The sequence below is a fragment of the Selaginella moellendorffii genome, unplaced genomic scaffold (assembly GCF_000143415.4).
Source record: "Selaginella moellendorffii unplaced genomic scaffold, v1.0 SELMOscaffold_35, whole genome shotgun sequence".
NCBI classification, from domain to species: domain Eukaryota; kingdom Viridiplantae; phylum Streptophyta; class Lycopodiopsida; order Selaginellales; family Selaginellaceae; genus Selaginella; species Selaginella moellendorffii.
In genome coordinates, this window is record NW_003314296.1 from 691542 (window position 1) to 713740 (window position 22199).

The window sequence follows — 22199 nt, forward strand, 5'->3', positions numbered from 1 at the left end:
TCATCCACTTCACTCCCTGTTCGCCATAGATAAAACCTTCAACATTTACAATCATGAGAATTTCTTTCTACTGAGAAATCTGGGCTAGAGCTTTGGATTCAAGGAGATGAACGGTACAAGGATGATGGACAAGATGACACTGCCTCATCTCCTTTCGTACCTTTAGGAGAAATTCAGCCAAATCAAAATCCGAGGTACTCCAAATTCTAGCATTATAGTTTTTGTTTTAGTTCAACTTTAGGAAGATGAACGGGCGATGAACAAGATGACACTTCTGTCTTAGTGGAATTGTTCAACCATGTGAAGTAGAAGGAATTTAGTCGACTCCTCCTATAAGCCAATTGCTTGTTGATGGAGAAGTTTTGATCACACAAAGCTCTAGCTGCTGCTGGTAGCTATCTTGACGAGGGATCCTGCTCTGCCCGCCCTGATGCCCAGGCTCCCATACTCCCAGGTGCTCAGCCAGCCCAGGTGTCCGGGTCCGGGTGCCTGAATGAATAAAAAAATTGTAGCAAAGATTCTACCAAAACTTCCAGCAAAAATTTCGTTATAGAATTCTTAATTGAATTGTGTAAAGTAGAATTCTAACTAGAATAAGGTCAAAGTTTTGATAAACTTAAGAGTTTTGAGCACACTGATAATTTGTTGCTTATACATCAATGCTTGGTTTGCTTTGGAAAAAGAGAAGAATAATATGTTAAATTAATATTACTTCTTTTTATTTATTATACATAATAACAATACATAGCATTGTTATGAGAATTTTTATAAAATTTTGTGAATTTATTCACTAAAGTAGGGCATCGCTGGCTTGTTAGGCTTGTGACTCTGTATCTGATACTGCCATCTACCATTCTCGTTGCTCCAGTAAAGTTGATAGTCGCTTTTGTCTGGAAGCCCCAGGATTGGATTTCCAGCGTGAGCCGACATCTAGAAAAGCCAAGAGGTTCGCCACATCTCCGAAGTGATGAGATTTCTTTAAACGGTGAAGCTCGCTTCGATCTAGAGGTTGTTCTTTCACGATTGATCTTTGGAGGTTCTTGCTTTTCTCTAGGGTAAGGTAATGGGGGTACGCGTTGTGGCTGCTGGCGACGGGAGGGAGCTGTATGTGTTCACCTACAATCAGGGTATGCGAGGCAAGGATCTCCTTGATGAGCTCAAAGAGCTGGGCTTGTCGGGTCATGTGCAAATCAATGGCGAGCGGATGACACGCTCGTTTCCTCTGTGCGATGGAGCCGTCTGTGTTTTCGTGGAGGTGTGCGTGTGTGTTTCTAGGAACAAGAAAAGCCCACGTTTGTATATCTTGCTTGCAGGAGAGGCCGCAAGACAGCACCTGGTTCCTCAGGCACAACACGCTGCCTTCTTCCGCCTCGACTCTGTCCAACTCCAACCCTCTCATGAAGACCCATCTTGGCACAGATGATCCGATCTACGACCTGAGCAGGACGTCGGCGAGCGCAGCGCCGCTGGTTCTGGCAGCGCCGCCGTTTGCCGACTACGTCCAGGGGCTCAAGTCTCATGTGTTGGATGCGCTTGATTGGAACTTCGTGGGGCGCACGGTGCAGGAAATGAGCCCGTTTCTCGACACCGAGGACACGCGAAAGCTCTCCTTCTATCGCATTCTCCAGGGCTACTTGCTGGCCAAGTTCCCGGCAACTGTCATTCAGGTTACACCGTCAACCCCAGGACCGAATGCGGACATCAAGATCGAGGTCCTGATCAGAGGCGCGTGGATCCTCGTCTGCCTCGTGGAAGTGAAACCCGAGGTCGGCCTGAATGGCGAGCCATGCGTGCAAGTGATGAACGCCTATGCAAAGGCGACGATCCGGAGCCGGTCACGTTACCAGTGGCAGTTCTTCTGTTCCTGCTTCCCGGTGCTGATCGTAGAGCTCGCGGGGCCGAACATTCGGGTGGGCGGTGCCTGCCATTTCGACAAGCCGGCACACGAGCCCTTTACGCCCTTCCTCCACATGCTCAAGTTCCTGCGCGATGACCGTCACTTGGGCATCTTGTCCAAGGCCCTGGCTTCCATCTCGCTGGCCATTGGCTCCTTGGTGCGATTCTATGATCGAGTTGGTACTGCTGCTGCAGCCCAGGGAGCCGCCGCCAGGACCAGGGACGCTTCTGTCAACTGGCCGCACCATGCTGCGTTGCAGAAGAGCTCTGGTGCTACTGTCGTCCAGTTGGAACGCAGGTTCTCGGCCAGCCAGCTCGCGCTGATGCAAGTTGGCAGGGCACAGCAGCTGGTGTTTCACATCAAGCGGCCGGGTGGCGCGCAACGCGTTGTCAAGTTCTGCCAGAGGTATGGCAAGGAAGTGCACCGGCTGTGGCACGAGGCCGGATATGCGCCCAGCTTCCAGCACCAGCTCCTACAAGACGGGGACTGGATGGTGATAGATATGGAGTGCTTGGCCGAAGGTGATGGCTGGCGGCCGCTGCATGCACTTGATCCGCGGCTGGCTGTGATTGGAGATGCGGATGCGAACATGTATCGCCTCAATGCTTCCGAGTGGGATGCATGCAAGCGTGCGGTCCGGCTGGCTCTGCGCAACGTCCAGCAGATGCATTCGACCACAGTGCACGGTGACATGAGGCGGCAGAACATCTTGTGGAACGTGGATGGCAGGGTGGCTTTCGTGGATTTCGACTGGGCCGGCATCAGCGGACGAGACTGCTATCCGCTGTTTATCAATCCCGTGAATGTGTGGCCCCCTGGAGTCACTGGTGCTGCTGTGATGTTGAGCCAACATGATGTCCAGCTGCTTGACTTGGAGCTTGGGCCATGATACACGCACTCTCCCGGCTCTAAATTTTGCGACTTAAACGAACGATGTCAAAAGAAGGTCCCCTTTCGCACGTTTGATACGCTTCCTCGTCAGCCTTGCTCGCAAACCAAACGTTCACGTTTGCTGTTCCATCTTCTGCTTCATCACTCCTCGGTCCTACTCCATCATCCTCTACCTCATCAAGCACCCTGTTCTTCTCGCTCCTCCTGTTCTTGATAATCATGTCCTCCCGGCCCCTGTTGCTGTTCTTCTCCTTGCTCTAATTCCTGCCCTTGTTGTTCCAGACCTTCGGGCTCTAATGGCTGTTCTTGATCATAAAACCAAGAAAAACAAAAAGAACTAAGAAGAAGCTGTGCAATGTCTTGCCTGTTACGCCTTCATAGGATTCGAGCGGGTAGAAGATCTGTCTATACTTCCATAGGGTAGATCGATGCATCGTGTGCTGGTGGAAGCTTAGCCAAGAACCGGCGTGCTTGCGGGGAGATACCACAATGGTTGCTCACAATCGTCGCCTTGACGAAACTTTTTCTAGAATCTGTGTTTGCAAAACTAAACTTATGCTGCGCCAGAGGACTTGATAGCAGAAGTAAAGAGCTGGGTCCTTATTGAGTCTTTAGAACACGATGAGCTTCTTTGAGATAGTCCGGGTAATCTGTTCCCATGAGGGACAGGCAAAACACTGCAAAATCCACTGAGGAACTGGGAAGAGGCGTCTCGGAAAATCACTGCATGTAAAGAAAGAAAGAAAAAACTGATCGAATCTAATAAACTTACACTGGCCATGTTGCACGCCGTGCCAATTGGATCATTGGAAACGTGAAAATACTTTGTTCCTGATGCTTTTGGCGAGTCGAGCATCACCTGAAAATCACGAGAAAAAGAAAAAGAACGGAAGGATTGCAACGAGGACTCTTTACGCACCACAGCCAAAATCTGCGACCACCAAGTTGGAGTCTCTCGAATTTAGCCACTCGATGATCACATCGACAAGAAGCGTTGGCCATCGAGACATTTGTTCTTGGTACCCTTCGTGGTACTAGTTGATAGAGTTAGCCTCATGGAAGGAAAAAAAAATGAATCGAGGTCTCTTACCAATTTGAAAGCATCTGGATCCTTATCGAAGTATTCTTTAGCTTCCTCTCCACTGCATTGCAAAAACCAAGAACAAAAAAGACTTTCAAACTAAGAAAATATCAAGAATTCAAACCCGCGAGTGTAGATAACTTCATTGTTGAGCATACGAAATTGGCCGCCGGAAAGCCTTTTGTCGCATCTAGAGACGAAAGTTAAAAAAAGCGAGTGAAAAACTGGATCGATACCCTGTCTAGGAGACTCGAAGATTTCTTCCGTGATTCTTTCCTCACGGAAAGCTGGCGCTCGTCCACGCGATGGCCAATCCCCGGTCCTTGATGCGCAGTGCCGGCATTCTCCTTTGTTTTCTTCCTGGAATCCTCATTCTCTCGCTTGCGCTATGGCGCTGTAGCCATGGCGCTGCTGCTGTGGCTTCCATGGCGCTGTAGCCATGGCGCTGCTGCTGTGGCTTCCATGGCGCTGTGGCGCTGCTTCCATGGTGCTGCGGCCATGGCGCCGCTGCGATGTCGTTTGCTCGTTAAACTTATAATAGCTCATCTGCCGAAAAAAACAAGAAAAAGGAAAATAGTTTCAATTAGGAGTTTTGCAAGAACTTCTCAGTGTACTCTCAAGGACACAAAATGTGAGGAAAAGAAAACAGAAAGGATTTGATGTGACCAAAGAAAAACCGGATTCGATTGGAGCTTCGTTCCCGCGCAAATTAAAAACTCGCATATTCCATCGTTAAACAATTAGGGTTTGATCGGCGCGCCACATCTGGGACTGGGAGCTCCGGCGCCAGTCCAGTTGCCGGGGGGCCGGAAATCGATTCCCAGGGACCCCAATTTGGTAAGAAATGTCGTGATCTAAGTCGCGATACAAGGGGCTCCAGGGTTTTTAGGGTTCTTAGAACGGACCTCCTTTGAGCTCGTCTCCATGGCGGAGCTCTCTCGGCAGCTCAACAAATTCAAGCAGCAGCAGCAGGCTCTCACCGATGTGGCGGTGGCGGCGGCCAAGCGCTCGGGCGGCGGCAGCAAAAAGAAGCCTCCGGTGGCTCCGGCGGCTCCGGCGGCGCCGCCAGGAGGAGGAGGAGGAGGCGGAGCGGCGCCATCGCCAGCGCCACCCTCCATCTCCAATCTCACATTCCAGAACGACAAGGAGAAGCTCCAGATGATCAACCAGGTGCGTCGCTCGCCGACCATGGCCCAGGTGAAGCGCGTCCTGGACGTCCTCCTGGAGACCCGCGAGGCGCTCCTCCCGGACGAGATCAACAACCGCTGCTTCGTCGACGTGGCCAACAACAAGGAGGTGTTCGAGACGCTCAAGAACAACGTCAAGGTCTCGTTCGATGGCCAGCGCTTCTCGTACAAGGCCAAGCACGGCCTCAAGAACAAGGCGGAGCTGCTCGTCCAGCTGCGAAAGTGTACCGAGGGGATGGCGCTCTCGGAGCTCCGGGACGCGTACCCGGGGATCGTGAGCGACGTCCAGGAGCTCAAGGCGAGCGGCGAGATCCGGGTCATGTGTAACTCGGACTCGCAGGAGGAGATACTCTACCCGGACGACCCCCGGATGAAGATCAAGGTGGACGAGGATATCGCCAAGCTGTGCCGGAGCATCGAGCTCCCCACGGACTTTGTGCTGGTGGAGCGCGAGCTGCAGAAGAACGGGGTGAGGCCCATGACGAACTCGGTGCTGCGGAGGGAGAGGATGAGTCTGCTCAGCGCGCAGCAAGGTGGCAGCAAGCAAAAGAAAAAGAAGAAGATCTCCAAGCGGACCAAGTATACCAACATCCACTTGCCGGAGCTGTTCAAGAGCGTGCCATCTGATGTTGGATCGTGAGAGAAAGAGAGAGATACAGCTGGAGATAATGGAAATCGTCAAGAACTCGAGTGTGATCAATGGTAGAAGTGATTGAAAACTTTGCAAGCTCGCTTAAAGAAAGAAAAAAGGATTACTTGAAATGTCGATGATACAGAATTTAATATTAATAAAATTTTATGAAAGTTTAAACTAAAATACAATAGAATATACTTGAATATTTTAGGAATGTTCATTAAAGAAATAAACACTATAATAATTGATAATTTATTCATTCCTGATATGTCTAAAAAGGTTTTGAAGGGAAATGTCAAGAAACTATACAATTGCTAAAATAATTTACTTTCTGATAAGCTCGTGAATTTAAACTTCCCAAAAAATCACCTAACCCAATATTATTTAAACTCAAAGACATTTAACCAATTGAATCAATTGAAAAGGACGCGACCTTCTCTTTCAATTCTTCCAGCAGTCCCATAAGTTCCAGCTTACAGTCATTCACTCCCTTTTAGTTTATATTTGAATTTTAATATATCATTTTTCAAGTTGTCTTCTTTAGTTGTTTATAATGCACCATTTTTCGAAACTATTGTAATTTGTGAAACAGAAGTCTTAATAAAGGTTAATTATTTAGCAATTTTCATATTCTTAGTATTAATATTATCTATTTACAAGTCCTTTTGAATATTCTTTTTTTTACTGTTAACAAGAGATTATTAATCTCCACCTAATTTAGTTGAGAAATTGATTATCATGTATGCACTTAGACTAGATAAACATAAGATAGTGTTATTGTCATAAATATCATGCATCTCTCTATATTTATTGAGGAGTATATTAATTACTACTAACCACAATAATAAAACCTTTGCTTGTAGGATTTGAATAGAAGACTTACTATCCCATACTTAAAATTTTAAAGCCCTTATAAAAATAGGGTTTTAAAGATTTTGTATTTGTTGAATTTGAATTTTTCATGAGGTCACCTACTTTAGTATTATTTAAACCTAAATACATTTAACTCAAATAAAAAAAGCTCTTGAATTTAAACTTTTATTCATAAGCCCTTTCCCTTTATATTTAAACTTTAGTGGATTGTCTCTTGATTTTTTTAAATTTTTTTTTGCCTATAATCCACTATACTTTTTAATCTTTGTGAATGAAAATTGAAATCCTAAAAGCCCCACTTTCTGAATATTTTACCCCTTGGATCTAGCCTAGTTAGACCAAATTGTATCAGTTCAATACTATTCAAACTTAATTCAAGTATCATAAAACCTTTAACCAATTAGAAAAAGGGGATACATTATTATTTATGTGTCAATAGATTGTCTTTCAAATTGTTTTCTTTGGTTGCTTACATTTGATTATTTAGGATTTCAATCCATTTATTGTTCTTATTGGTTATTTACATTTTGTTTTTCAAGATATCAATCCTTTTATTTTTGTATTTGGTTATTTACATTTTGTTCTTCAAAAATTTCAATCCATTTATTTAGCAGTTTATTCAACAATACTCATTAAGAGTGCACTACCATCAATAAATTGCAACAATTGCACCAAGGCTTCATTGGAGATTTAGATGGTCACCATTAATATTTTATTTAAGTTTGTATTCATCTATGTATTGGAGATTTTAAATGGTCATCATTAAGATAATACAATCCTTCAGCAATATTTTCACCTTAGCCTTTGTGATGATGTCAAAAATTTCTATAAGCTCTTGAATTTAAACTTCCTAGGAGGTTACCCAACCCGGTACTATTAAAACCCAATAACACTTAACTCTAAATATCTCATGGATTGGAAAAAGGGGAGCACTTTTATTCATGAACTTTTTCCTTTTATATTTGAACTTTATAAATCATTTTTTAAGTTGTTCTCTTTGGTTATTTACAATTTATCATGTTTTCCAGCAAATTCACACCCTCATAAGCAAAAGCTAAGAGCCGTAGTTGATTGACACTCTACCCCTTGGGTCGAGCATAACTAGAGGCAAACACCTAGTGTAAAAGACTAAATATCATAGAGGTTCTTAACACTTGTAAGTGCAAGTCAATATATGAATTTCTCATTACAAGCTAAGTATGTTGTAATAGATTTTGAAATCATAATCAAAATAATAAAGAGTTTAAACCGAGTTGGGACCAAATATATTCTGGGTTGGATATGTTTGAGGCCCAATATATCTAAGGGTCTAAACACTAGTGAAAAGCCAAAAGCATCTTCTGAGGTGGGATGGGCTGGGCTGGGTTATATAATGTTCCAAGTATATTAAGTATAATGTGGCTAGAATTTAGTTATAAAAAAACTCTCAAGTGGTACTCTTAAACCATATTAGGGTTTAGGTGAGAGTAAATATAGACTTGAGGTGTGTTAGAAAAACCTCTTAAGGAAGTGCTCAAGAGTAGCTCTTGTTCCTGAGATTAATTGCAATGCTCCTAAGTTAAGTAGAGTGGTGCTTTACTTGGATATTTGGTTTCAAGGAATGAGGACCAATAAGGGATGAAAACAAATTATTAAATGTAACAACACTGGAAGAAGAGATGAAAATGAATTCTTAAATGTGTAACTAAAGAGTGAAAGCATAGAAATACAAAGCAATAGTAAAAAAGTCAACATTAAAAATATAGCCAAATGGAGTTTAATGCAATTTTAGCATACTGGTGGTTTAATACAATGATATAAATATCCTACTAACTAGCATAATATGGAGATTGTGTTTAAGTCCAAGTTAAAATAAATAAATAAATGCATAAAAAATGACACACCCAATAGGGAACTAAACATTGTTTTAGGTGGTTGGTTATACCCTAATATCTTTATTATACATCTAGAATCCTCTAACACCTAGAGGAGAGTTGTTGACTATTCATCACTTCAGCAAAAGTTATATTATATTGGTTGGAGGAAAATGTTATGAGAAAGTGCAAATTCTCAATCTATGAAGTTTATATTAGCTCTACTACAATCTAAAACTCAAATTTTTTTTTTAACTTAGTGGATTGCAAGTGAGTAGTGATTTAGAAAGGTTATCCATAGATAAAGAATGGAGCTAAGATAAGGAAGAGAAGAGGACTCGTTTAATCAAACATCCCTTAATTGGACTAAATGTTCCTATTTTCCAAAATCACAAATGTTGCATCCACTATATAAACTTGAGGGCAAACACAAAAACAAAGATATTACTCCTAGAAATGATTTGCATTGCAATAATATATGCAAAAGTGGTTCTCAATCTAACATCAATTTTCAACCTTGGATAAACATTGTTAATATGTGGCTTTAATCTCCATTAGAATTACATTTTACTCATATATTAGTTATTCCAAGATTGGGGCTGTTAGACAAAGAATAAAGTTTGATGACAATATTTTAATTGTCATTGTTGCAATTAATTATCATAGTGAATAGCAAGATCAATGGTAAATATTAGAGATATTCAATCTGGAAGAAAAAGCATGAGTTTGGAAGTAACCAAAAAGAACAACTTAAAACAATCCATGGGGTTCAAATATAAAGGGAAAGGGCTCATAAATAAAAGTGCACCCCCTTTTCCAATCAGTTAAAAGATCTTAGGATATTTAGGGTTGAATGTCTTGGGTTTGAATAATATTGGGTTGGATGACCTCCCAAGAAGTCTAAATTCAAGAGCTTACATTTAATATTAGATCAGTTTCGAGTTTGACTCTATTGACTAGTTAAAGGAATTATACCATATGTTAAGATTGACATTTGATAGGTGTAATTTACCTCTAATTGAGCTCGACTAGAGGGGTAGGGTGTCAAGAAACAACTTAAGAGAGGATTCATAAAGGTTCAAATATAAAGGGAAAGAGCCCATAAACAAAAGTGCACCCTTTTTTTTTAATCAATTAAGGGTCTTGGGATAGTTAGGGTTAAGCATATTTGGTTTTGAATAGTATTGAGTTGGGTGACCTCTTAGGAAGTTCAAATTCATGAGGTTACATTTAGTATTAAAGTGGTCTTAAGTCCAACTCTGTTGGTTAGTTAGGAGAATCACACCATATATTGAGATTAACATTTAGCAAGTCCAAATAATTATGGCCTACCCATTATTATCTCATTATGGAAGGTATTTAGACTTGCCAATTAAGTAAATCCATTACTGAATGTAGAGAGTGCCTTTAAACATGATAATGTTGTTCCTTTGTTCAGATTCACAATTTAATACCATTCTATATTTAATAAAATTTTGAATAACTATCTCTCCAGAAATATACAATACTAGGGTGAAAGCCTGAAGCAAGCTTTTAGATAAGGGGGTGGTGGGCACTATAGAGGGTTCTAAATGTTTAGTATAGACAATTATTTGTGATAAGTTTAGTGCTAAGGGGGATAGAAATGTTAACTTGTTAAAAGCTATATAGTAGTTATTCTTCTTTTAGGTCTGAGTAAAACTATATCAGTATTTGTTTTTAATCTTAGTGTTCTAAATTTAAGATTTCAAGTACAAAAGCATAATTAAAGTAACACTTTGCTTGATACTATAAATTGGTAAGCTAATTAAGATTTAGTTTAAATAATTTTATTACTTCTTTCATTTTTCTTTATTGGATTAATAAAATATAATGAATATTTCTAGAACAAGTGATTTTATAAAATTTATTAATCTAGCTGTTGTGAAACTTCTATAATTCTTTCATAATTTTTAATAAAATAAAAATACATAAAAATGGAACTATATGGAACTATATATATAAAATTTATAATAAAATAAAATAAATGCATATATATATATATTATAAATTTTAAAATAATTAAAGAAGTTTCAATTGCTCAATTAAGAAATTCCATAGAATACACTTGAATATTCTTGGAATATTTATTACTTTTAGTGGTTCTGTTAAACCAATAAATAAAAATGAAAAAGTAATAAAAAAGATATCTAAAGTAGAACTATAATGTATTATTTAATAGCTTGCCAAATTACTTGTTTTGTATCAAAGTTAAAAATGATAACATTTCCATCCCCTCTCACCACTAAACTTGCTGTGATAATACAATTTGGTTGTGGATTACAATATTTATTAGATGACCATAAAACATAATTTTGATAGTCTTTAATCACAAAATTCCCATCTTGTTGTAAATGAGCCAAGCATCCATCAATGGGCCTATAAGCGTGCTCACTTAAATATAAAATTGTTCCACTGCTCCTCTCAATTAGCACTAACTTACAATCACTATGTAGCATTAGCTTATAAAGCCCATTCCCTGAGTTTAAGCTATTTCCTGCTAGAATAAATGATCCTGGAACTTCATTTTGATGCCCTACAAGTGACGATTCAAAGCTCCAACAATCACTTCCATGAAAATCCATAAGAACAAAAACATTAGCTGTGTTTCTTAGTGCTTGAGTGGCCATACTAAAGTTACTATGAAATATTTTGTGTTTGGTGAACAGATAGTGTATGGCAAAATTTGAAAATTCTGTGCGTGTTTCAGCACAAAACCTTTGCCTTCCTTCAATATAAGTTGAGGCATCTAAAAATATTTGATTTCTAATAGCTCTGAATGTGGCTCGCACCAAATGGGAGGGAAAATTGATTGCTACAAAGGGATCTGCAACACAAAACATAGCCACCACAACAGGGGCGTTGATATAAAAGTGATCTCACCAATATGAAACTCCACTGATGTGCTTCCTACTGGAAAGAGGTTATAAGGATTATCTCTAGTAGTATCAGCATAGTGAGTTGTGATGAAATTGGACATGAGTCGAATGACATCTTGGAATTGCTGTGGTGACAATGCATTAGAAGCCAGCTGAAAAATTGTTCTGGGATTGGAATATTGGGGTGGTGGTGGAGTCCAAAAATAAGCCAACTTTGGCAAAAGATAAACAATTAAAACAATAAAAAATCTAGTCATAATCTAGAAATTATAATTATGATTTTCTATTCTTTATCTCTATTTCTGATTTTTAGTAAAATAAACTACCTAAAATAATAATAAATAATTAAAGATAAAAGTTTATAATATAAAAAAGTAAAAAAGTTTAAGGCTATAAACATTCAAATTTTATCAATACTATGGAATCAATACTAGCTATTGATCACATCACAAGATTTAATCCAAATCATAAAAATATAATATTTTGAACACTCCCACTTATAAGAGACTTGAAAATCAAAATATTCATGTAGTGAGTGACAAATTTAGCAAGTTAAAAATTCAAAAGACTAGTTCAGAAACCACCAAAAATGTGCTGCCCAAGGTCTGAAAAACAAAACTATAGTATGAGGTTTGGAGGTATGAGATAAAGTGGTCAATGCCAAGAGCTCATTGTTAAGAGAAGAGGAGACAACAAACTATTAAAATATTGAACAATGGAGAAGAAAAGATAAATCTGTATTAAGTACATATTTCTTAAAACCCTATTTTTATAGGGGCTTTAGAAATTAATCTCAACTAATCCACAAACCTAATCTAAATATAAGTCCATACTGCCCATCCACGTGTACAGCAAGTTTTGAGTTCAAATTCTATATGTCAAATCCCATATGAGTAGAGGTTTAGGGTTCAGTCCTTGTAATGATTAGTAGTAATTAATATACTCCTTAATAATTACAAAGAGATGGTAAATATATAATATCATCCGGCATCGTTGGCCTCATTCCATATACTTTATCTACAATTAAGCAAATTATAAAGGCTTTTACCATCAACCCGGCGTTCGTGATGCAGGCCATCGATCGCATGCTCCGCCATAGCCGCTGGCAGATTGCGCAACCGGACAAGATCCTCTTCAACCCCTCGCTCATGGAAATATTTCGGAGCACCCACGCGCCCTATGGCCGATTCGTAGCGCATTGCCAGTCGGAGTCCATCGCGAAATCAGTGCTCACGCGGAGAGGTATGGTATGCTTCTGGAATTCTTTGATCCTTCTCCCTCAGTTCTTTTTCTCTAGCACAGCGTGGATAACATACTGCCGGACAGGCAAGATGGGCCATTCACGTATCTCTTCCTTGGATCAAACAGGGATGAGAGCATGCGTTACATCAGGGATGGGATCGATCGCAAGGCCTTGCTCGCGAGCTTCTTCAGCACTGATCCAGAGCAATGCAAGTCCAGTGCTGGATTTGGGCCGGAGAAAAGAAAGTACGAAGTCGACTTGGTTCTTACCACCACACGGCCTGTTAAGATGAACAAAATTCCATTTGTTAGCTTTGTCGATCGATCGATCGATACCTTCTTCCAGGATCCAAATGGGAGAGAGAACGTTTGGATGATTCCAGCGGAGAGTTTCAATCGCGTGCTGCTAGTTGCGACCGTCCACTTTAAGTCTCCTCTTCCGGACTTGTGATAGAGCGCGACAATCTCGACACTTTTGCAAGAACTGCTGGAAAGGAAGAGCTCCATAGCGGTCCTGATCAAAAGGCTTGCTTGAGCATCGTCTAGAAGATTTCCAAGTTCTTACCTTCTCTCGTATAAGCTTGCCATCATCTGGTAAGCTGCGTCGCCGGCTTTGTCCATTTTCAACAACGCGTCGAATGCCAGCCTTCCCAGAGCAACGTTTCCAGACTTGGAGCAGGCACTTAAAACTCCCATCCATGCCACAGCACTCACCTCTCCTTCACGAGGCATGGACTCGGCCATGGCCACAGCGTCGTCCAGTTCATCAGCTCTGCAAAGTATATCGACCATGCAAATGCAATGCTCGCGACCAGGATTCACACCATACCTTGTGCGCATCTCGCCGAAATACTTCTTGCTTCGCTCGACCAGCCCGGCATGGTTGCATGCCGTGAGGAGAGCCACAAAGGTGGCCTCGTCCGCTCGTATGCCTTCGTCTTGCATCTGATGGAAGAGACGAAAAACGCGCGCGGCATCTCCCTGACGACTGTATCCTGCGATCAACGCATTCCAGATAACCAAGTCCGGCTTAGAGATTGAATCAAATACCTGTTGAGCGCCGAGCATACTCCCACATTTGCTACAAGCGTCGACGAGAGCAGCATCTAGAAAACAATCGCTCCCAGGGCCAGGACCACTGCTGGTATGTCTGAAAGTTTCTGCAAGAACTGCTGTTAGAGCCTTGCACTTCAGCAGAGAATTACCACAGGCCTTGAGCGCAGCAGCGAAGGTTCGAGAGTTTGGTGCGCAGTCGCCACCATCCTGCATGAGCCGGAGTAGCTCCAGACCAAGCTCGTCTTGCTCGTTGTCAGCGCAGGCCAGAATTAACGCATTCCACGACGCCACGTCGTGGTGGACCATCTTGTCGAAAACTTTCAAGGCGTCCACCAGGCTCGCGCACTTGGAGTACATGTCGATGAGAGCGCTCGCGAGGAAATCGTCGGTCTCAGCTTCTCCGGCCCGGGAATGAATTGCCATTCCCATCTCCAGCGACTTCATCTTCACAGGCCTTCTTCTTCCATCGACTTCTTTTGGAACTTCTCTGGCCGCTAGAACAGTGCAAGCCTTTGCTGCCGGAACAAATGCCGCTGGAACCACTTCCTCGGCCGCTTCTGCTTGCATGAGCGTAAAAACCTCCAAAGCCAGCTCGGCTTCCCCATTCTCGACGTACCCCGCCATCAAAACTGTCCAGGAAACCACACTACGCTGCGGCATCCTGTCAAAGACGTGTCTGGCATCCTGCGGACTCCCACACTTCATGTACATGTCCACCAGAGAGCTTGCCACGAAGATGTCGAGCTCACCGTCATGTAAACTTGTGGCTGCGCGAGAATGAAAAAACATTCCCTGTTCCAAGGACGTGATCTTCATCAGCTTGTCCCCGACTCGAGTCTGGCCTTCTCTGTCCGCAAGACAAGCGCATGCTCGAGCCGCAGCAACGAAAGTCCGGCCATCCGGCTGGCAGCCTCGAGTTCCCCGTGCTAGCATTTTCCCCAAGAGATCCAAGGCCAAGCCGCTGTGACTAGCACTCTGAGCATACCCGAGAAGGAGAGAGTTCCAAGAGACGACGCTGCGATGAGAAATCCTGTCAAACACACGCTTAGCTTCCACAAGTTTCTCAAACTTGACATACATATTTACCAGAGAGTTTCCAACGTAGGTGTCGGTGTCCAAGCCACGCTTGGAAGCCAGCTCGTGGATCTCCATGCCCCTCTTCACAAGCTCTCCATCGATGAATTTAATCTTCTTCTCGCTATTGAATTTTCCTGTCGTTGCGATGGCAGCACAAGCCTTGGCAGCAGCAGCGAAAGTTCGAGCATCTGGACCGCAGCTTTCTTCGTTTCTCATCCGATCGAAGAGCTCCAATGCGAGCTCTCCATCGCCATTCTCAGCGTAGCGAAGAATCAGTGTGTTCCACGCCACAACGTTTCTTTTCCCTGGATCCATGGCCTCGAGTACCCGTTTCGCGTGATCCAACCTCTTCCATCTCCCATACATGTCGATCAAGCTCGTCGCCACAAAAGTGTTGGAGTCCCAGCCGATCTCGATCGCCTCGCTGTGGAGATTCAACCCTCGCGCCATCGATTCCGGATCAATCACACTGCCACACGCCTTGATCGCGGCCACAAAGCTATGAGAATCCGGCTCGCCGCCCTCGATCTTCATCCTGTGGAAGATTTCCAGCGCGATCTCCCCTCTCATATTCTCGGCGTAGCTCAGCATCAAGGAATTCCAAGAAACGACGCTGCGCCACGGCATGCGATCGAAGACCTCGCGCGCGCCGGCCACATTTCCATTCCTGCCGTGAATGCTCACCGATTTGTTGCCGAGATGGAGACTCCGCTGCTCGAATCGATCGAGATTGCTCCCGGCATCGAGCATTTCTTGGATAAACCCTAGAATACCATCAAATGGAATGGAACCCAGTCTTATTCGCTTGGAACACACAAGATAGTCAATACATATAGAAACAAATTCGTGAAGAGAAGAACAAAGCACAAAAAAATCAGAAGGATCGATGGAGGAGCTGGATCATCAGGAACTGACACTCTTTTTCTTCGCGATTGGATCGATCGATCAGGATGAAGCAGCGTAGTCGGATTCCAGCACTGGCCTGGTACGAGAAGCACCAGCGATCGGCGCCCTGCTTCCACCGATGAGCGACGTCTGGAGCATCTCTCCTCGATCGGAGTGCTGCTCCATTTTCGAGAGCTTCGATTTCCTGCGGTACCTCGTCGCGGCCACGGCGATCAAGCCCAGCAAAACCAGCCCCGCGACGCTGCCAAGAACAGCTCCCAGGATCACCCTCCACTTCCTCGACCTCCGCCGCGATCTTCCGGGTGGTGGCGGCGAAGCAGCTAGCGGCAGTGGAGCGGCGGCCGGGCCGGAAGCCGGAGCAATCGATCCCAGCGGCACTACCAGCGCGAAGTCTCCCAAGTTTCTGGAAGAACACACGTACGAGGACGCTCCCGGCGATGAGGAGCTCGTCACGCTGCTCACGGAGACGTTTCCAAGCGCGTCAAAGGTGGCGCACTGAGGAACGCCGGTGACGTCGGTTCTGGAGACTGGGATCCGGACGGTGACGTTGTCCAGGCCTCTCGAAACGAAATCCAGCTCGGGAGCGTTGGTCGCCGAGAGATTCACTGCGTCGTAGACTTTGATCCCGAGAACCGGAGAAACGATGATCAGATCCCTGGGCTCGTAGAGCTTGCCGATGAATCGTCGGTAGACGAGAACTATCCTCGCCACCCCGAATGGCCCCGCCCGCGTTGGAATGCTAAACTCCTCGAGAGTGAAACCGCGATGAACCAAGCTCCCCATCTTGAGCCTGACCGTCCTCACCATCACCCGCGAGCTCAGCGAGGAATTCCTCACCGAGACGTCGTAGATTTGGCCTGTGACTACCGGGTGGCCGAATGAAGCGAAGGCGCTGCTCTGGAGGATCCTGTCCAAGTCGGCCAACTTATCTTCCACTTCTTCCTTGACGACGTTCTCGTTGTCCTCCAAGAGTTTCCACTGAGAAAACTCCTTCCGCAATGGATCATCGTCTTGGAGCTCTCGGCCAGTCGCGGGTGTGACGATCAATGTGAGTAGCGCCAGTAGAGCTGCCACCGCTGAGTATTTGGCTGCCACTCTGCCCAGCTCTTCTGATCGCTTCCTTCTTCCATTTCTATCTCTTCTTCCCTTCCCTGCCATTAATTATAAAATTCCCCCCTACGTTGCCCAGCTACGATTGATGGAGCTACTGAGACGCTAACCTTTGCCGCTCTTCGTGAAACTCATGGCGCTCCCCTTCCAATCGAGCGGCTAGCCGGCGGCTCCTCTTGGCGTGGAGATCGCTGGCCGCCATGGCTCCAGCATTGTATCGCGCAGGCATTCCACTGCCGTCCTGGGGGGGAGACCTGCGTTGGAAGGAAGAAAATCGAGAGAGAGAGAGAGAGAGAGTGAATCCCTGTGTCGATTGAGGAGGAACGTCACCAAGCCCTGGCATGCAGGCCTGGGATTATCCCGCGATTGCGACGCGCGCAATCGAAGATTTCCAGTAATCGAATCGAGCAAGACAGGAGACCGACCTCATTCCCATCCGCATTGGAGCGGCATCGCCTCGGCATTTCGCGGCGCCATGCTCTTCCACTCCGCCATTGAAATGCCCAAAATCCTAGAACAGAGGAATACAATGGCCCCGCGCGGTGAGCTCCATGTGAAAAAACTACACTGCGCGAGTTCCCCGCGCAGTACACCGCGCGGTCCCCGTGAGAAGCTCCCTGTCTCTAGTGCTTGCCAGGCGATCCAACGGCCGGGACTGAGTCGTGCTGGCGTGGCGCCATGCTGGCCGCTAGATCCAAGCGCTACCTGTCGGTCGTGGTCACCGCCTGCCAACGCTGCACCTGTACGGCTCCAGCCTGGACGGGTAAAAAAAAACTAACGCTGTGCTCTTTAACTCGGATGGATGATTGTCTGGACAATAACAGCTAACACATTGTATTAAATTTTTTTGATCATGATGAAGTACCAACCTTGGAAGCCAATTCTGGTGGTTGGAATACCAGAACAAAATTCATCAAAACATTCTCTTGAGCTTTTTACATATTTTATTCCTGGTAAAAGAAAGGTGGTGGGCATATTCGCTCTGTGATTCATGTGATCTTCCTTTACCTGAAAGGCATCATGCCCTGGAGTAGCTCCCACAATTGCACAAGACAGTTAATTTTTACCTGTAAAGGCAAGACATTCTCATATGGATGAATTATTGTCTCCAACATTCTTCTTGATCCAAAAAAATATATATATTATATTTTATAGGTTGTAAAAAGGAAAAATAATTGTGGTTGTTTTTGCTTGTAGAGATTGCGGGATAAGGTGGAGAAGGACCAAGTGTTCTAATAGCTTCCATGGTGTAAAAATGGCTGCTGCAAGGTCACGGCTTGGAGGTTAAATGGAGCTCGCAAAAGTTGGTAGTTTTAAGATTTTATCAATCAAACCGTCCAGCTATGTACATTGATGAAGCGAAAAACCACCGAAAAAGTTTCATTTGATCGATCTAGCTTTCGCTTTCGCTTTTGCTTGAAGTGATGGTCGATCATCAGATTATAAAGTCAGTCTTCGCTTGAAATCTCCGCATGTTGTCACTGAAACGATGATCGTTGCTGTTCTTGAGTTCTGTGATCACTGCTCGAGGAAAACTTTGACAGGAGGTCCACTCGCCGAGATCGTCACGACAGTGCCAAACTTGATGGGAGCCGAGACGTGAGCGCCATCAAAATAGATGGATCCCTGGCGACAGCCCCAAGTAACTTGAATTGCCTCGGTTGAGCCAACGAAACCGTGCATCAGATTCTTCTGCTTGGGGTGTGGAAGGATCGGCTCTCTCAGCATGTACTGGAGCTCTTTCGATTCCAGCGGCATTGCAAATCCTCCAGCCGAGAGCGTCGCGGCGGTCGAGCCAGCCGCCGTGCAAACGCGCAAGCCACTGGAGCGAGAGTGTATCAAGGACCCCGACTTTGTTTGCTGGTTGACGACGCTGGAATCAAACAACATCAAAACATAGACAAAGAAGAAAAAAAGCAACAACACGGACCTGAAAGTGCATCGGCTCACGGCAGCTGGATTTGGATGAGCGAGCAAAACGTCATTGAGAGCTGGAGTCGAGAACAAAGTACCATCGATTGTAGTGGAAATCCTCTGTAGAGTTGTTGGTTGAAGTTTGCCACTGATGACTTTGCCTAGCACCTGAAACAAAGAACTTTCATTGTTTTTCCGAGTGGAAAGCTTGGAGGAATCAAAAACCTGCTCGAAATACTCGCTGGTAGCAGCGCAGAAGTAGCCTCGACTTCGTGTAGCATCAAACTCCTCCATCTGCTGCTCCTGCACCTTAGAAAACCACGCCAAAAAAAAAAAGATGAAAAAAAGTTAGCATAGAACTTGACTAGATCAAAACTTTCGGCACACACGAACCTCGTCGGTCTTGGTTGGATCCGAGTTTACTCCAAGGACGGGAATGGAATCGTCCAAGTAGTGACTCGCTTGTAGCAAAGTTCCATCCCCTCCCACGGTGACAACAAGGTCCACATTTCGTATAGGCGAGTGTAGCTCGTCCCGAAGAAGAAAGTCCCAGGACAGGGACATGTTTGCAAGGACATCCTTGCATTTCTGCACCGTGGATTCATGTACTCTGTGCCGATCCAAGAGATTTTCAACCACCTGGAGATCGCGAATTAGAAGCACGAAGAAGAAGAGTTAGAATTCCTACTCGCAATGTCCATAGATTTGCAAGAAAACATCCGCGGGCTCTACCTTCGTTTTTTCGGCGCTCCCGTTGACGAATGCCGGATCCCGATGGCGCGCGACGTAGAGATCGTATGCGCTTCGCTTCAGCAGCACCAGGACGCGCCTCATTCATCCTAAAACCCTACACCCGCAAGAACCCTAAAATGTGCATGTCGTGTTATTTTGATATAGATTTCAGTTAGATATATGATACAAAAACCTATTTACAAAATGTAAAAGTAAGTAATTACTTAAATTTAAATATTAATTATTTTTTATTTCAAATAAAAATTAATTTTCAACTCCTATCCTATAAAAACTTATAAATAATATGATTAAGACTAAAATAGTGACATCAATATATTTTAATGAATTGAAATAAACATATAGATACATACCAGTAATTTTATTTTAAATTTTAATTTTAAGTAAAAAAATAAAAAATAATTTTTTTACTCACAACATTTATTATATTATTTTCTTATTTTAATGCATAATTATTAAAAAGTAATTTTATGACTTCACTAACCATCTCTATGTTAACATTATTTTTGGTTTGCTCTGTTGAGAGTTTTGAATATTCTTAGCATATTATGTTTTAGGTTAATTCATTTTATAACGTTTATAATCATAAATCGTTTTACTTTTTATTAGTTTATTTTTGGTTTTCTTAAGCAAACTGTAGGGGGATGGTATTGAATATACTTAGAATATATTTGGATATGCTAGGATAGTCTACCATATAATGGTTGTTATTCACTTAGATTAATCTTTTATTTATAATTTTTAAAAATATTTATGATTTATAAACTTGTTTAAACACTTTCTAGTATGTTCTTTTTGGTTTGCTTAAACAAATCTGTAGGGGAATGGGATAGTAGTGGATATACTTAGAATATGCTTAGATATTCTAAAATATTCTACATCTAATGGTTGTAATTCATTTAGATTAAGCTTGTATTTATAATTTATAAACATGTTTATAATTTATAAACTTTCTTAAACACTTTATAGTACATTATTTTTATTTTACCATCTAATGGTTGATATGCAATAAAATTAATATTGTATTTATAAATTATAAACTTTTATTTGATCATTGGATTAATAAATAGAAATAATACCACTATTAAGCAAATCAAGTGTTATTACATGCAACACATTGCAAATTATTTTATCTTTTAGACGCTGTAAATGGATATATGCTTGGCTATTCTAGAATATTTTACCATCTAATTTAATTTAATTAATATTGTATTATAATTTATAAAATTTTATAAATACTTCTTAGTATATTCAAGTTTATTCTACTGATATGCAATAAGATTAATTTTGTATTTATAAATTATAATTATGTTTATATGGATATGGAAATAGGTATATTAATTAGGCTTTAAACCCCTGCTTATACATAAGAATGGATGGACTAGATTCAGTCCAAATAGATAGTTGTGCTATAGTACTAGAATTAGCTTATTGGTTGAATATAACTATTATAAAAACTTGAAGCTTCTATAGAATTACCAATGTAGTTGCTAGAAACCATGATTGAAAGAAACCCAAAATCATGATATGAAAATCAATTGACTATAGAATTCTAATAAACCATTTGCAATTCTATATGTAGTTGTGAAATACTTAAACTAAATTTGAAACCATAATTTTGAACCAAAGCCATACTTGAGTAGTAGAGCCACCCATATATATCACAAAGGTGCCTAGATTAATCTAAAATGAATAAAAAATGTTAGAATATTTTAAAATATTTTAAATATAAAAAGTTTGGTTAAGCAAAAAAAAAATAATAATAATATAAGTGTATAGAATATGAAAAGGGAATGCAAGAAATGTACATATCAATTAAACCAAAAACCCCAGTTTATATATAAAAGTGAGTGGTCCAGATTGAAACTAATCTGATGGCTATCAAAATTTCACTATGCTATAGCATAATAATTGTACACTTAAACTTCATATCATCTCCTCTTCTTAGAATGATGGAAGATAGTTAGGGTTCTCTCATGGATGGACCAGGATTTAAAGGAATATTAAAAAGAGGCATCAGTGGATCTGTAGGTGGTGTTAGCTGTTTTTGATCCTTTTGTACAAAGTGTTTTAATTGTTGTACATATATAATTTTTGGAGGATTAGCTTATTGGACATCATATGAACCTCATAAACTTGCAATTCAACTTGCTGCAACATTTGATATGGTTCTTTCCACTAAACAAGAAGCCCCTTAGATAAACAATATACCGTAAAATGGGGAAAATGAACTAACACTAAGTCATCCACTTTGTACTCTATAGATGGACGATGATAAGAGTTGTAGCACCATTGTTGTTTCACTTGTATGCTCAAGTGTTCGACAAACTTTACTCGGACAAGTGGAAGAATGCTTATCAAATACTAATCCCACAATATAACATCGATAGGTTGTAGCAATTGCAAAGGTAAACCCAACTTTGTTGGCAATATTAGATTATAACTATATAGGAGTTTATATGGTCTCAAGAACTCAACACCTTTGTGACATATATATACCGAAGAGACAGCAAATAACCATCATAATCCGAATACTGAAAGTTCACATATTTCACAATTAGCCTTTGAAAGTCTAAACAAACCATTTCACCAAACTATTTGACTGTGGATGATAAGCACTCGTGAAAGTGTGGTATATCCTTAATTGAGACATCAAAACATAAAATATCTCAGCCATAAATGCAGGACCATTATCTGAAATAATCTGCTCCAGATAGGATTACTAGAACACTACTCAATTAAGGAGGAAATATCCAACAGCAATTGCAGATGTGCTAACAAAAGCACCGACTTCCACCCAACGAGTAAAGTAGTCAAAAACAATAATAATA

The 22199-nt window shown here is 42.2% G+C and overlaps 5 protein-coding genes and 1 pseudogene across 9 annotated transcripts; 2 read left to right on the forward strand and 4 right to left on the reverse strand.

The window, feature by feature from the left end:
• The first annotated feature begins 926 nt into the window (after positions 1 to 926).
• Positions 927 to 3132, forward strand: LOC9657201. Of its 2 annotated transcripts, XM_024682693.1 has the most exons (3): positions 927 to 985; positions 1055 to 1255; positions 1314 to 3132. In XM_024682693.1, the coding sequence occupies exons 2-3, from the start codon at positions 1064 to 1066 to the stop codon at positions 2784 to 2786; spliced, it is 1665 nt and encodes a 554-aa protein (XP_024538461.1). In that variant the 5' UTR covers positions 927 to 985; positions 1055 to 1063; the 3' UTR covers positions 2787 to 3132. The 2 variants fall into 2 exon arrangements, with proteins under 2 accessions (XP_024538461.1, XP_002977701.1); XM_002977655.2 differs by having other exon boundaries at positions 939 to 1255.
• Positions 3133 to 3388: 256 nt separating this feature from the next.
• On the reverse strand, positions 3389 to 4383 carry LOC9656465 (annotated as a pseudogene).
• Positions 4384 to 4620: 237 nt separating this feature from the next.
• LOC9657202 (general transcription factor IIE subunit 2) lies at positions 4621 to 5818 on the forward strand. Its single transcript, XM_002977656.2, has one exon. It carries the CDS (start codon positions 4794 to 4796, stop codon positions 5694 to 5696), a length of 903 nt encoding a protein of 300 aa, XP_002977702.1. The 5' UTR covers positions 4621 to 4793; the 3' UTR covers positions 5697 to 5818.
• A 6416-nt stretch (positions 5819 to 12234) lies between these two features.
• Positions 12235 to 15459, reverse strand: LOC112349053 (pentatricopeptide repeat-containing protein At5g16860-like). Of its 3 annotated transcripts, XM_024682692.1 has the most exons (5): positions 14690 to 15459; positions 13606 to 14641; positions 13385 to 13550; positions 13121 to 13327; positions 12235 to 13069 (listed from the first exon to the last, which is right to left on the reverse strand). In XM_024682692.1, the coding sequence occupies exons 1-4, from the start codon at positions 15436 to 15438 to the stop codon at positions 13266 to 13268; spliced, it is 2013 nt and encodes a 670-aa protein (XP_024538460.1). In that variant the 5' UTR covers positions 15439 to 15459; the 3' UTR covers positions 12235 to 13069; positions 13121 to 13265. The 3 variants fall into 3 exon arrangements, with proteins under 3 accessions (XP_024538460.1, XP_024538459.1, XP_024538457.1); XM_024682691.1 differs by lacking the exons at positions 12235 to 13069; positions 13121 to 13327 and having other exon boundaries at positions 13483 to 13550; positions 13606 to 13715; positions 13768 to 14641; XM_024682689.1 differs by lacking the exons at positions 12235 to 13069; positions 13121 to 13327; positions 13385 to 13550 and having other exon boundaries at positions 13557 to 13715; positions 13768 to 14641.
• Positions 15459 to 17210, reverse strand: LOC112349054. The gene has a single exon (XM_024682695.1). It carries the CDS (start codon positions 16750 to 16752, stop codon positions 15634 to 15636), a length of 1119 nt encoding a protein of 372 aa, XP_024538463.1. The 5' UTR covers positions 16753 to 17210; the 3' UTR covers positions 15459 to 15633.
• Positions 17211 to 17993: 783 nt separating this feature from the next.
• Positions 17994 to 19469, reverse strand: LOC9656467 (probable NADH kinase). Of its 2 annotated transcripts, none has more exons than XM_024682697.1 (5): positions 19351 to 19469; positions 19012 to 19257; positions 18844 to 18921; positions 18635 to 18786; positions 17994 to 18577 (listed from the first exon to the last, which is right to left on the reverse strand). In XM_024682697.1, exons 1-5 carry the CDS (start codon positions 19450 to 19452, stop codon positions 18223 to 18225), a joined length of 933 nt encoding a protein of 310 aa, XP_024538465.1. In that variant the 5' UTR covers positions 19453 to 19469; the 3' UTR covers positions 17994 to 18222. The 2 variants fall into 2 exon arrangements, with proteins under 2 accessions (XP_024538465.1, XP_024538464.1); XM_024682696.1 differs by having other exon boundaries at positions 18844 to 18927.
• Between the last annotated feature and the right edge of the window lie 2730 nt (positions 19470 to 22199).

Excerpts from the sequence above, each read along its gene's own strand:
- LOC112349054 (XM_024682695.1), bottom strand. The coding sequence starts at position 16,752 with ATGGCAGGGAAGGGAAGAAGAGATAGAAATGGAAGAAGGAAGCGATCA.
- LOC9656467 (XM_024682696.1), bottom strand. The coding sequence starts at position 19,452 with ATGAGGCGCGTCCTGGTGCTGCTGAAGCGAAGCGCATACGATCTCTAC. Across the intron at positions 18,787-18,843 it reads CCAGCGAGTATTTCGAGCAG|GTGCTAGGCAAAGTCATCAG; the intron begins GTTTTTGATTCC and ends TCTTTGTTTCAG. Across the intron at positions 18,578-18,634 it reads GTGAGCCGATGCACTTTCAG|CGTCGTCAACCAGCAAACAA; the intron begins GTCCGTGTTGTT and ends GTTTGATTCCAG.
- LOC9657201 (XM_024682693.1), top strand. The coding sequence starts at position 1,064 with ATGGGGGTACGCGTTGTGGCTGCTGGCGACGGGAGGGAGCTGTATGTG. Across the intron at positions 1,256-1,313 it reads CCGTCTGTGTTTTCGTGGAG|GAGAGGCCGCAAGACAGCAC; the intron begins GTGTGCGTGTGT and ends TCTTGCTTGCAG.
- LOC9657202 (XM_002977656.2), top strand. The coding sequence starts at position 4,794 with ATGGCGGAGCTCTCTCGGCAGCTCAACAAATTCAAGCAGCAGCAGCAG.
- LOC112349053 (XM_024682692.1), bottom strand. The coding sequence starts at position 15,438 with ATGCTCGATGCCGGGAGCAATCTCGATCGATTCGAGCAGCGGAGTCTC. Across the intron at positions 14,642-14,689 it reads GGAAACTCTCTGGTAAATAT|GATTTCTCATCGCAGCGTCG; the intron begins GTATGTCAAGTT and ends TGTGTTTGACAG. Across the intron at positions 13,551-13,605 it reads GTATGCTCGGCGCTCAACAG|GATACAGTCGTCAGGGAGAT; the intron begins GTATTTGATTCA and ends CGTTGATCGCAG.